General features: G+C 40.8%; 1 protein-coding gene across 4 annotated transcripts in view; it reads left to right on the top strand.

Annotated features, from left to right (window-relative positions):
- Nucleotides 1-13,757, top strand: part of ARIH1 (ariadne RBR E3 ubiquitin protein ligase 1) — a 62,144-nt gene that overhangs the window by 20,572 nt on the left and 27,815 nt on the right. For 3 of the 4 annotated variants that reach the window (XM_080395154.1, XM_080395153.1, XM_080395155.1), the window contains exons 2-3: nt 5,200-5,267; nt 13,309-13,453. In XM_080395154.1, the coding sequence (XP_080251280.1) occupies nt 5,200-5,267; nt 13,309-13,453 (213 nt within the window). Of the gene's footprint in view, nt 1-5,199; nt 5,268-8,427; nt 8,561-13,308; nt 13,454-13,757 lie in introns of those variants that run through there. The other variant, XM_080395156.1, reaches the window with a different exon arrangement.

Here is a 13,757-nt window from a genome sequence, read left to right as displayed (position 1 = left end):
GCAGTGAATGCTGAAATTGAAACAGGCACTTACTCCCAGCATATGATGAGCAGCTGAGCTCTAAAATATGGTTTTTTTCTGTAATTACTGCAAGAATTAACTGCACAGCTCAGTCTTGATGGATGAAAACATGAATGGATCAAGTACTGTGAACTGTCATTCAGCAAAGTAGGTTTCTTGGAATTTCTGATTTAAGCTGATGTCCTAGTAGTCTTTAATTTATGATTCATGTATACATTTAAGTGCATCCACGTTCCTTCTTCCAATTCATACTTTCTTATTTTGACAGCAAAAGGAATTCAACTCGGGTATTAGTGACCAAGCTTCCAGTTCAAGTAAATTCTATTAAGGAGTTTTATTTCAATTGATAATGCTTCTGTGGAGAATTCCAGACCTTTGCAGGGTTTGCCATCCATGTATCTTCTGCTTGCATTGGTGTGCCTGAGCATGGCAATACAGGTCACAATAGTAAATGTAAATACCTCCAGTGAAAAGCAGTGGTCAAGTTGGATCAGTCTGAAGCACGTTTGGGACTCGGCTGCTTTGTTAGAGTAATAAAAAAATAAATCACTGCTGAAGGACTGGCTGTTTCTCTCTGGGCAGAGCTTTTTACGAATGTTTTGTTAGTGAGATAGTTGAGACAACGAGTCTCTTAAAGTGCCCTGAGAATTTCAACAAAATGGCTGCTTTCCTCGGGTTTCGTTCCTATCTGGATATTAGCAGGCTTGCTGCAATCTTCCTTGGCTTCAACATGTAAAATTTAATAGATGGCTGTTGTAAATTAGATCTGCTGTTTGACCTTTCATTGAACCACATTTGGAGCAAAACAGAGCGTTTGAATATGTTTGCTTTTCCCTTGCTTGCAGTCTGTTTCTGGCAGCTTTACTTATTAAAAATTTTCTTTGTAAACAGAATACCCTTTGCAAAAGCATGCTTCTCCCTGCTGCAGCTTCGAGCCTAAGTAGTAATCCTGTCTGAGCAGCATCGTAGCCTGTTTGTAACTAATCTTTCTGGTGTAAGAGTTGTAGATGATAATCCTGTGTGCCAAATGAGAAGCCCATCCAGTTTCAGAACAGAAACTAATATGTCAGTGCTGTGTAATCTAGTGGTATTTAAATATTCTGTTAATTTTCACAGAGTGTCCAAAGTGATTGCTAAAGGCTTGTACAGCAGTGGCAGGGTTGACAATGCTGTAGCAGAACTACTGTCAAAATAGGGGTTGAAACATAAAATCATTTTGGTTTATCCCCATATCACCGAGTTACAGGACATAGCTGCTCTGCAGCAGCTAACCTTTCATTGTGATAGATGCTGTGATATACTCCAAAGCTGCTCCCAAGTAATTGAGGTGTGTGCATGCAGCAATTAATGTAGAGCAGCTGTTACCTGGTGCCTTGTTGGTGTGCCTTGCCTTAAATTAGAACAATCCTTAATGCCAGAGGTTTTTTCATTTGTATTTAACTGTGGTTCACATGCAAACCAAGCCTCTTAGTGCTGCCTCCCTCCCTGTCTTCAGTCCTCCCCGTGTAATGCCTGCTCAGGTTGTATTGCTGTCCATGCTGCATGTGAACTAGGCATGGTTGTTTTAATCCTTGCCTTCTGCATCAGTGAAACAGCTACTTAAGTTTTAAATACTAGATCTTAGATGTGGCAAATGGAGAAAGCAGGCAGCCCAGCTATTTTTGGTAGGAGCTTGTCATGCTGCTGGTGGTTTTTTTTTTTTTTTTTTCCTTCTTTTTTTTTTAAATTAACATGTTGAACCAATAATGCTGTAGCTAGAGGAAGCTAAAGTCCAACAAGCCAGTAAAAGCTATCCTTTCACACCATATTTGTGTTATAATACGCAGAGCCAACAGTGGTGGTCTGTGGAGTATAATCCAAAATAACGTGCTGTTTCGTATGCTGCCATTGTGGTGGGAAAACAGCTTTCTTTTTGTGATGTTTGGATACTTAAGGGGTCTGTTCTAGGGAAACTTGTTTTGGAAAGCTTCAGTGCCATTCTATTGGGAAAATGGAGAAGCCAGAAATGAAACAAGACTCTTGTTCTTCTTGACAGTGTGTGTCCTTTGGTGACAGCAGTATTTGCTGGATTTGCCCTGTCGCACTTGATAATCACCACAGACCACTCTAGTTCCTTATTAATATGGCATAATAACTTACCCCTCAGTGCAGGGGGAACCTGTCTGTCATCTTTAAAAAGAAAAGTCAGCCAGAGACCACTACCTTGTTTGTCTCTTAGCCTATTAAGTGATTAATAGGTATTCGCAGAAGCCTTAATACAGTGGCCAAGTGGGTTGCTGTGGCAGAAGGTAGGACAAGACTTCAGGCTAATTTAAAACTCTTTTAATGTTGTTGCTTGAGAAATTAAGAAAGACTCTTTCTACATCTGGCAGAACTCTGGGCTGAGTGAAGAATCCTTATATTTGAGAAGAGCTGCATGCTTTACTATCTGAAACTTGTTTGTAAATAGAGCGTGGCGGGGGTGAGGGGCTCAAGTAATGTGCTTTGTAGATGTGACAGTGCTGAAGGGATTACACAGAGAAACCTGTATGTGCTGCCTGCCTGATACATTTAGCAGGAGATTCCCTGGTTTGAGGCAAGACTTGTCCTAGACCATGGAAATATTTTTAAAATAAAAGTTGTACAGACTATAGGAGCTGGTATCATAACCAAGATAATATAGAAATAAGGTCAGTTACTAAATTATATTTTAATCTTTGATTAGTTTGCTCTTAGGAAGCATGTTTGTGAGCTGTTAAGAGCTCCTTTAGATACTGCTGCATAATACAGCGTAGTATGACAGAAAAAGGTGTTGTGGAGACCCAAATATAAAGTAACCTAGAAGGATCAAAACCTAAAGCTCTGAAAGAGGCTGAAGTCCTCCTCCCTGGAGCTGAAGTAGCCTTTTGATGACAGAGACCCTTAAATTCCCATACAGCTTCTTGGTGGCAGGACTGAATTGAAATATTTCAACTGCTTGTTCCTCTCTGTCTGCAGTGCTGGCACGGGCTCTGTGCCACTGCGTGCTGGGCTGGATCAGGGATTGATGCTATCAGAAAGCTTTTCCAGATTTTTTTTTTCGGTTTAACTTTAAATGGGGTTCCATGCTGGTTTAGTGTGATTGCTGCATTGCTGTAGCACCTTGAACAGTGTTGACTGGGCAGGGCACTTGTTGGCCTCACTGCCAGGGCAGAAGTTCAGGATGTAGCTCCTTGCAAAGACTTTCTTGTTGCCTGAAGAGCCTCTCTCTCGACCCTTGCTTCAGGGTGTATACTGGGGTGTATCTGCATTGCTTTTGCACTGCGAGGTGTATCAGCTTGCTACTTTGGCTGAGAGCCTACAAAGAGGGGAAAATAACTCAGAGCAGTGAGTTAGTCCAGCTTGTCCTGAAGCTGCACCATCACTGCTTTCAACACAAGGAAATGGATAAATCTGCCCAAAAATGGGGTTGCCTCGGTAGCAGGTGGCTGCAGTGCTGTATCCCTGACTCTTACTAGTGTGCTGAAGGTCGGGGTGCTGCCTCGCTGGTTTGTAATGGCCGGTCGCATGTGGTTGTCAGTCAGGCACCTCATTCTGTTATTACAGTTAGGAGCGTGGATCCATATCACCTAAGAGAATTGTTCAAAGATGGACAGTGGCCACGTTTTCACAATGTAGTGTGTTTGGCAATACCAGTTTCTGGTTTTCCTGCCCTGTATTGTGTAGCAGATTTGCTGTCCCAGCTGTTTATAGGGCTCCACATGGACTGGATGAGGGATCTGGTCTAACCTTTCTAAAGCTGCTTTAGTTCACATGGGCTTTTTAAGCTGGAAAAAAATCTTAATTTCACCTTAAACAGGTGTGCTGGCATTAATAAGAATAAGAACATGCTGCAGAAAGAGAAGGTGTGTCACTTCTTATACTATAAACGACAAGACTAGTTCTTTGTGCTTACGTTTTGATCCTAGGATTTTTTTTCGGTGAATTTTATTTCAGTGAATGTTTTGTTGGTGTCACTTGCTCAAAGATGCTGTTCTGCTTTCCCTTTCTGTCCTCTCCCATGTGCTAATGCAGCTGTTTGTATGGTCAGGCAATCAAATAAATTGGGGAGCTGATTTGGTTAGAAAACAACTTGAAGGAAAAGAAAAAGATCCATTTCGAAGCCAGTTACTTGCAGTGTTGCAATATAAGATGGCTGTACTAGCATGGAGTGGTGAGCGCAGGACATGCGAGCGTGCAGCTGAGGGTAATGATGGGGTGGGATCACTGCTTTGGGTGGCAGCATTGGCTTTTGGCATCTTCAAGTTGTAGCTGTAGCTTGCAGGCTCAGAAAATCACATTGCTAGTTTATGTCCTACTTTTCAACAGCTTCAGAGTGTCCACTAAAAATTTGCCCTAAGGCAAACTTCCATTTTGGTGTCAAATGGCAAAGCACATGTAGCTGTTCTCAGTGCTCACTGTTGCCTCTGCATGTAAATGGTTCTAAAACTGAGCCCAGAGTGTCTGAATTTAGAGAGCTAAACCATGGTTCTGGGGTGTAACAGAAGCTATATGTTTCGTTATGCTTTTCTGCTCATATAACCCAATCCTTGGCTGATGATAGATTTAGTTGGAAGAAAAACTTGTACACTGGTGAAAATCAGCTTTTGATCCTATTTCTGACCTTTCTAGGGTGTATTTCTTTCCTTAGTTATATAGTTGCATAGTATTTTCTGGATCTCCGGGTGCTTCAGTAACACCTGGGGACTTCAAAAAGACAGTCATCTTACATTGGCAGCCATTTACTTAATGGGAGAGTCTTCAGCCCAAGGGTTTTGGTGGCTGGGGCTAGGACAAACATGGAATATTCTTGTTCTGCAAATGGTGTGGAGGTTGTGGCAGAAATGGGTAGGATGGATGGCAGTTAGCCCTTCTTGCCTTTTTTTGGGGGTGGGGGTCGGTTTATATTGTTTACATGGAGATGTTGGCACTTAAGCGTCTGCGGTAGCAGTAACTAACCTGTTTCTTAAGTGTTCATCTTAGTCTCATTTTATATAGATCTTTTTCTTTATTTTAATTTTTCTATCTCTCAGGTCAAATCACTTTCCAGTATATGGTAGTTGATTGTCTGCACAGTTTATCAGTATGTATTCAAAACTCTACTTGATGCTTTCGTAATAGTAGACCAGCATGGTCAAGCAGTTAATCAATTATTTATTATTCTTTTTTTCTTTCTTCTAGAATCCAGCGACTATCACTCGAATACTGCTTAGCCATTTCAACTGGGATAAAGAGAAGCTGATGGAGAGGTAAGCAGCCATCTTAGCATGCCACATTTTGCTTTAGAGCTGCAAGAAATGTTTATTATCAGAGTAACGTGAGAGTGGATGAATGCACAGTATGTGCCAGGAGAATCTTCTCTGCAAGCTCTAAATGTTCCCCCTTCAGTAGCCTTTATTGGCTAAGAGTGAGTCCTTGTTTTAATATTAATACCTATTAGACATTAGACTTCAGAGAAGTTTTGGAAGATAGTTGCCCATTGGACAAAGCAGTGCCTTCCAGCTGGAACACATACAGGTGTAGCATTTTCACAGGCTCTGAAAGCAAGCAAGCAGAAACAGGTTCCTGTTGTGTGGCAACTGTTTTGGATTTGGGTTTAGTTGGTCTTGCATACAGTGCTAGCATGTGTATTCCTGATGTTTATTTGTTAGTTTTGCCGAGAATACACTGTTCTTGACTGAATAAGGGTACTGGTAAAGTGTATCTGCCTTGACTTCATCTTTGCAGCTCTAGGTTTTCTTTAGTGAGTGTGTCAATTGGGATCTGAATTTTGCCTCCCTCTCAGAGCAGAGCATTTTATGGGTATTTATGATCTTTGATTCCTAGCTTTTGGGGAGTGTAGCTGGTAAAGGTACTTTTTATAGTTCATTATTATACAGAGGAAGCCAAATCCAGCTAAAGTGGTAATGCACTTTCTGGTTTTTTTTTTTTTTTCAGTGCCAGTGTTGCTGTTGAAAAGAATGTGAGGGAACTGGAGAATTCTGTTGAAGTGGAGAATTAGGAGAGTAGTCTGGATCAGAAGGCAGTACAGGGACTTACTGGTTGTTACAGCTTTTGCTGGTCTTAAGAAGTGTTAAGAGACATAAATGAGTGGGTGGGGGTGAGGGCAGGAGGACTCTGGTGCCTGGTAGGATTGTTTGGCTTTCAATTACTGTTTCCTTTGCCTGATGATCAGGGTATGAGAAGATAGGATGCTTTCTAGCTTGTAAAACAGAATTGTTGGTAGTACTGTTGAATTGGTAAGTACTGCTTAACAGCCCATAGGTGCTTTGTGCTATGCTATGGGCTGAGTCAGTGTAGCTTGGTATTCTGTCATGCACGGTGCAAGTCTGGAAGAGAACAGATTTCCAGTCTGCTAGTAGAAGCGTTTGGAGTTTAAATATTTCTGCTGTCCTGGGCTAATGGATTTAGGACACCTTTAACCCCCTTTATGTAACGTTTTCAGCTAGTGATGGTGCTCAGGTATCTCTTTAGTTTTGTTTGGCCTAGATTTTTTTTTTTCTTCTGAAGTTATTTTTTTTTTAAAGCTTTTTGGTCTTTGCTTTATTTTCCTGAGATTGACCTCTTTTACTTAATGTTGGAAGTACGGAAGCGTTGTGTAACAAATATAGTTACATTGAGGCTATTTAAGTCTGATGACAACTGTTAAGCATTCTGATTTAGTTCCTTCTCTGTAACTTCTGTTCACTTCTTTGAGTTTCTTGTGCTGGTTCTTTTGGTCAGGCTAAAGTTCAGTCTCCTTGGCTACCTCCATCTCACTTTGAGATACCTCTGTGTAAGTGTACTGAAATGTCATCCCTTTATTCAATAGGTTTGTTTCCCTTCTCACTGAAAGCTTGTTTAAGGCTGCCGTAAATAATTAAAAAAAAAATAAATTGGTCTGTGGGTTTTTTCAAAGGAGGGTGTCAGCTGCTTCTGTGTGAGGTGGTATTGTTAAGGCTATTCCAGTTTCCAACCAAACACTTTAAGTAAACATAAATATTTACAAAGTCCACAGGTAAACATGTACTCTTGGTACATATTCATTAAAATACTTATCTTAATTCTATAGGATTACTCCTGTGAGTAATGTGTGATCCTTGCTTATGCAGACATATTTCACGATTTCACTGCTGAATAATGTCCTGTTGTATTAGAAAAACATTTAAAACCTTTTTCTCTCAAGTAGCTGGTGCTGCTTTCTGTCACTACTTCACCAAATAGCTTCCATGAAGCCTTTTGCAGCACTCTGCTGATGCTCAGCGGTGTTAAGGCAGGAGCAGGAGGCTGGGGAAGAGGCTGAGAGCTGGCTCTTAGTGTTGAAGATTTTGTCATTGCTGCAAGTGATAGGTGAAGGCAAGGGTGAGAGGCAGGTGATTACTTCAGCAGCCAGGATGAAAACCTATCAGTTTGATAGCGATGGAGCTGGAAGTAATGCCATGAGCTAGCTGTACCTCACATTGTTTTGCTAAAATAGAGGTGGCTCTTGCTTAGACAAACATGACAAGATCAGTAAGCCCAAATTTCGACTTGATTATTCTTTCAAAACAGCAATCACTTTTGAGACTTGCTTGGCTTTGTGTGTGTCCAGCAAAACTTACAGCAGCATTGTGCTAGTGTAAATGAGCTGAGAAACTGTGAAGCGTTTGTGGTGAGGTAGAAAGGCATGTTCTAATCGGACAAAAAAAAATAAAAATTAAACACTAATTTAAAGGGGAAAACCCCCAAACTTTATATTTTACTTGAAAAAGTAACACTGTCCGTTCACTGAGTCTTCAGTGTCTGACCCAAAAGAAGTCTTGTGTCTGGGAACCTCTGGCTTACTAATAGCTGAATTTATGTGCTGGCTTGCCTGTGGATGTGCACCCATCGCAGTGTGGGCTAAACCCAGGCAGAGCTTGACCCCGGGGTTGGAGCATCTGCTCATACTGGGGAGCCAGGGCAGGTGCCAAGTAAAAGTGCTTACACACAGTGTTCTTTCATGCCAAGTGAACCTATGTTCTGTAACACTGTTGGAGGCTTAAATGTTGGGTTTTATTTTCTTTTTTTTTTTTTTTTTTTTTTCTTGGTGTACTCTTGCTTTAGGTTGAACTGGTATAAACTTGGTCTCTTTTACTCTTAATAACCATTAGGAAGACTTCCCAGGAAATTCCTGTTGTTGCCTGCAGTCTGGGTGGGTTTAATGCTTGCTAAGATGTAATGTTTGGGTGCAATTTTTGGTGCCTAATTTCACACCAAGTCAGAGCTTGAACTTAGTTGCTTAATAGCATGTATTTGCGGTACCTAGCCAGTGTCTGTTTTACCCTAGTTCATCGTGAGTCAGCATGACCTGACAGGCAGCCTTATCAAACTTTGCCTGTAGTAAAGCAGATAAATGAAGTGGCTTCTTTTTTCTTGATAAGTGTTGAGTGTGGTGAGGTCTGAGCTTGTGAGATGAAAATTTCTGTGTTTTAAAACATGAAAACCTCTTTGCTTTTTTGTATTATGCATGTTTTTAATAAACAGGTTATTATTGTCTGTGCCAGCTTTGTCATGAAGTAATTGCATGGCAGATATGTTACAGGTATTTATTCCACTTACAATGAAGCAATAGGGCAGTTCTTCAATTGTGGCTATCCCATTGGTGAAGCACTAATTTGACTGTGTCTGAAAGCAAAATAGGTGTTTTGGGGTGGATTAGTTTGTAGTATGGGAGTGGGTAACGTGGGAAGTACTTGAGTACAGATTCTGATGTATTGCATGTGTTTCGGAGAATAAAGATGTTAAATACTGTTTTCCTCTGTCTCACAAGCTTGATTAATAGAGGCAGGAGACTAGCAGGCGCAGATACACCAGGTAACCTCAGAAATAAGTAAAGGAAGTGCTTTAGCTTCTAACTTTATCTCGATTACCTTATAATTTTACTAGGGCTGATAGCATCTGTCCCTCCTGAGGGGAGTTTTGGGGATGAATGTCCTCATGGTGAAGAGACTAAAATGCAGCTCTACTGCTTTATGTACCTTCCCCTGGTCACTTTTTTTAAAAAGAAAAATATTTCAGCATGTAACTGAAGGCCCAGTTTAATTCTTGGAGGTACAGACAGAAGTATTGCAGTCCCTTGTTAGGTGCTTATTTTGGTGGCTGCAAGTCTCTGTTCCCACTGAGCAGAGGACAGGTGCCAGGAGCCCTGGTGGCTTGGCTGCTGGCCCAGATTGCCTCTTCCCCTTGCACTCAGGGTCTGACTCTTCACTGTAGGTACCTGGCTGGCTGCTTTCCTTTGGGCAGGCAAGTACTTAACACTGTTCACTAGAGGCCGAACAGGTGAAAAATTGCGTATGGCAGGCATTTTGCTGTGAAGATATCTTTTACTGTGAGTACAGTGACTCTCTTGATATTCACAAATGCTCTTTGTATCTGAGAGACTGAGTATCCCAAAGTATGTACCAGAAGCCTTCTTTTTTTTTTTTTTTTTTCCCCTCCTCCAGTGAAAAGGGGTTTTGGGTATTTGTCTTGGATAGGATTAGATTATGTCTAGAGAATTGTGATGAGGCAGTTATCCAACAGCAGGCGGAAATTTTGAGGAAATAAAGAAGCTGACAGCTTGATCCCTTTGTCAAAAAGACTTGATACTATTACAGATTTGGTGTTGGTAAGCAGTGAAGAAATCATAGTAGAACTTGAAAATGATTTACTGGTGTGTCTATTTTAAAATAGCAGAGGAAACAACTTTACGATGAAGAGAATGAATTTTGAAAAACTATTAGAACCAGTTATTGAATTCAGCTATGTTGAGCAAAGAGCCTAATAATGTTGGTTGAATAGACTGTAGTATTTCTCAAGTATCAGAAGTGCTAGAATTACTGAATGACTGCATTGCAAAGGGAGAAGAGGGCAGAGGATTAAAAAAAGCTGATAAAGGTGCTGTACTCCTCCCTAAGATGAAAATAAGGACTGAGCTACCTAAAAGCGATGGTGACAACTTGAGGAAAAATCAAAACCCCTGGAGTTGTGAAGGAAGTGAGAAGGGAATTAAGGGATTTTTATCCCACACTTCACAGCAGTGATGATAGCATGCAACTGTACTATATAAAATACAGGGCACACATCAAGTTCAGCTATTAGTATGGTGTGTATGGAATTACTTTGCTCAAAAGGGAAGTGGCAGGCTAGATGGAACCTTTGGTAAGTCTCTTATTGGTTAACTTTGGGATGAATGTTGGTTAGTGTTAATGAATGACTTGGCACAAATCTGTTTGGAGGCATTTGGTTCAGAGAAGGATCCAGACGTCATATAGGCAAAACCCCCAGACAGCTGAGAGGATCCTAGCAACAAAAGCGGTACAAAGTTTTACGATAGGTCTCATTAGAACAGAGGTGGAAACCAATATGGAGTTTCTAGTAAGAGATTAAAATGAAGATGCTACCATGAAGGACTTCTGGAGAAAGGTAGACATTGTTTGGGATGCATTAAGTGAGAGATCTGCAGGAGAAACATAGGTGAAATTGTATGAGATCGTGGTAAAATCTTAACTGGGATTGCATTTGTTTTGGTCTCCTTGAGTTCAAGGAGAATGAATGGAAATAGAAACTGGTGGTTGAGGAGACTTGCTGGACAGTGAAGTGGAGAAATACCATGTGAGAAGCTGATGTCTGTGAATCCTTTGACGGAAGAACATGGGAAAGGAGAAGGGAGATCTGCTTAAATGGATGGTGTGTGTTAATGCTTGAACAAGAGGAAAAAAGGCATGGTAATTGGAATTAAGGTTTGTTCCTAACCGTTGAAGGAACTGGAACAGTCTCCTGAGTAGGCGCTTGGTGTGTTTGCATAAGGAGTGTTGGAGCATCTATTGGAACTGTGTGTTTTCAGGGAGATCCAGGTTTTTTTCTGTGTTTTCTGGAGTTCTTATTGTCCAGTGACAGCATGATTTTGAGTCCGAGAGAGAGATGTGGAAATTACTTGCTTAGCACACCCTGGTGCAGCAGAGAAAGCAAATGCATTAAAACATATGCAGTACCCCATTTCTCCTCAACACTGGGGAGGCTTACAAGTGGTGATCGTGATCCCAAAGAGCAGAGTGAATATTGTAAGACTGAAGAGTGCAGATTTGTTATCTTAGACTTAACATTATTTCCATCATCTGTGTGGCGCTGGCTGAGTGTCTTACTGCCTGTGTAAGAGTAGGGAGGGACCAGGCATTTGATATGGAAATGATTTTATATGGGCTGTGGCTGTTGTACCAAAATGCAAGCATGTGCATACTTTGAACTGTGTCGGTACTTTGGAAATGTTTGAACTGGCTAAAGACTCCAATCTGTGCATCTTACTAGAGTTAACTTTACCGCTAGCCTTTAGCCCTAAGAAACACGCAATGTCAGGTCACTTGTTTTCTACCTGCTATTGGGAAACAACTGAAAGCCTGGAAAGGGTGTGGTGGTTCTGGATTAGTTACCCATTGGTATTTAGAAGGGATAGGTAATTCCAGGTGAAAAGTAGTTGTTGGCGACTTCCTGTCTTTGTGTCTTGGTGTAGGGCAGTAGGTGTCACAGCTCAGAAGAGTAGCTTTTGCAGACTTCATAAAAATAGAAGTGCCTGGTACAAGTGGTAAAGTCAAGTTCCTGATGTGGATATGCACCCTTAAAAGACAGCCCACCATTACAAGTGTCTCCGCTATTTCCATAAGCATTTAGCTGACCACGAATGCCAGTATTAAAGTTGCATCATAGCATTTGACTTCAAAACTATTTTCTTTGTAAACATCACACCCGACTTTGCTCTTTTTCAATGGGGGATGGCCTACACTGATAGTACGCCATGTAAGAACAGTTTGAAGGCTGGAAATGTTCTGTGGCATTAGTATTTATCCATGACTTGAACAAAAAAGTACTGCCTATAATGGGACTGCACTGAATTTGCTTGATAAAATTTTCTAGATATTAAATAATCTTGAAGGCAAACAAAATAACTTGGTTGAGTTAAATCCCTGAGGTAACATTGAAGAACAGTGGCAAAGCCTCACGTGTGCTGCAATGCCAGAATTCACCACTACCTTCAAAATTCAGTGTCCTGAAAATTAAGATCTAAAGTATGTTAAGTGCATCAAGAACATATGAACCAGCTGTGAAATTAATAATTTTTAATTAAGTCAAGTTTTGTTGGTAGGTAATGCTGTAAGAGAGCTGCTAAAGATTTGTTGCTTTTTGGAGTACTGCAGGATAAGATGATCTAGCCAGAGGTGTTTTGGTTAGACACTGTGTACTAGGTCTAGTCCCACATTTCTGAGATACAGCTACTATCTTCTTTTCTCAGCAGAAGGTCTTGGTTCTCTTCTATCTACTGCAGACAGCAGATAATTTTTTTGTTTGTTTGTTTGGTTTGTGATGAGTTTATGTGCCTTGATACCTAGATTCCGAGATACTTATCTTTGGAAGCACTATAAACTTGGAATTGTATATTCTTAGGAGGTTGTTAAAATATCCCAGGTTGACTGGAGACAAAAGGACTTAAATGGCTAGGATTTAGGCCCAAGAGATGGACTGTGCAAGCTTTGGATGTGGGCAGGATGTTCAGTGTGAAATTGAAGACTAGTCTCACTGGAGGTCAGAGTCCAGACCGAGCAGCAGTTGTTGCTGAACTCTGGAGATGACTGAAGTGTGTGAAAGGCAGTCCTGCAGTTGCCTTAATTGGAGACAGGTGACCATGAAGAAGTGCTCTATCAGCTGAACCAAGTGTCTGACTGCTGACGCATTTCTCCTTAGATCAGAGAAGGAAGTACCAAAATTGAAGTCAGAACCTCTTTGGGGCACACTTACTGTAGAGTGAGTACATGGAGGAAAACATAAAGTACAGGAACTAGGGACCTGCTGGATCACAAAGTGTGACTGATTGCTGCTTCCTGCCTCCTCTTTAATGTTTTGGCGATTAGAATACTAGGAAAAAATGTAAGGCTTAAGCTGAAAGGAGAATTGAACTTAGAAAGGTGTCCTGATACCTGGACTGGGAAATAGGGCATCCTTGTTCTAGTTTCCTGTCCTGGAGTTTTGATGCGAAGTAATCACTGTGGAGAACCATGAATTACTTGAAATGCAGCTGAAGAATTGAAGGTGCTTGAATTTTCAGGAGTGTGGAATTCAATCCAGAATCTCTGAAATGTAGTTGTCTTATAAGTCTGTGGTCAGGGTTGTGTTGTGTTAAGTTAGTGAAGAGTTTGTTAAAAGTAGCAGGTGTTTTTTTGAAATACGAAGACAAACTTTGTACATTTAACTTCCAAATAGAATTTGAAAAATTACTTACAGGAAAGGTAGTTTAAATTCTTATTCTCTTGTGTTATGCAGGTACTTTGATGGCAACTTGGAGAAGCTCTTTGCAGAGTGTCATGTAATTAATCCAAGTAAAAAGTCTCGAACGCGCCAGATGAACACAAGGTCATCAGCCCAGGATATGCCTTGTCAGATCTGCTATCTGAACTACCCAAACTCGGTGAGTACCTGGCACCCAAGATGGTATCTGACCAGTAATTCCCCAAACTTTTCTATCTGAAACAGCATTTTGGGCAGAAGTCTGTGAGGACTTCTCCAACAGTGTTTTAAAAAAAGCCTTTGAAATGAAACTGAGATGTCACTTTAATTGAATCTTCTAGTCTGTAGTATATGCATTAAAAAACAGCGTTCTGGATTGTTCCTTAATGCAATAAACCTTATGTCTTGTCTGCTGCAGTGATCCAAGTAATATGGAGGGGGCACAGAATTTTGTAGTGCTTTATGCATTCTCTTTAATTCTTACT

This window comes from Falco punctatus (genome assembly GCF_963210335.1).
Source record: "Falco punctatus genome assembly, chromosome: 7".
Lineage (NCBI taxonomy): Eukaryota > Metazoa > Chordata > Aves > Falconiformes > Falconidae > Falco > Falco punctatus.
The sequence above is the reverse complement of the archived record's forward strand: the minus strand, read 5'-3'. Positions and strand labels throughout refer to the sequence as shown.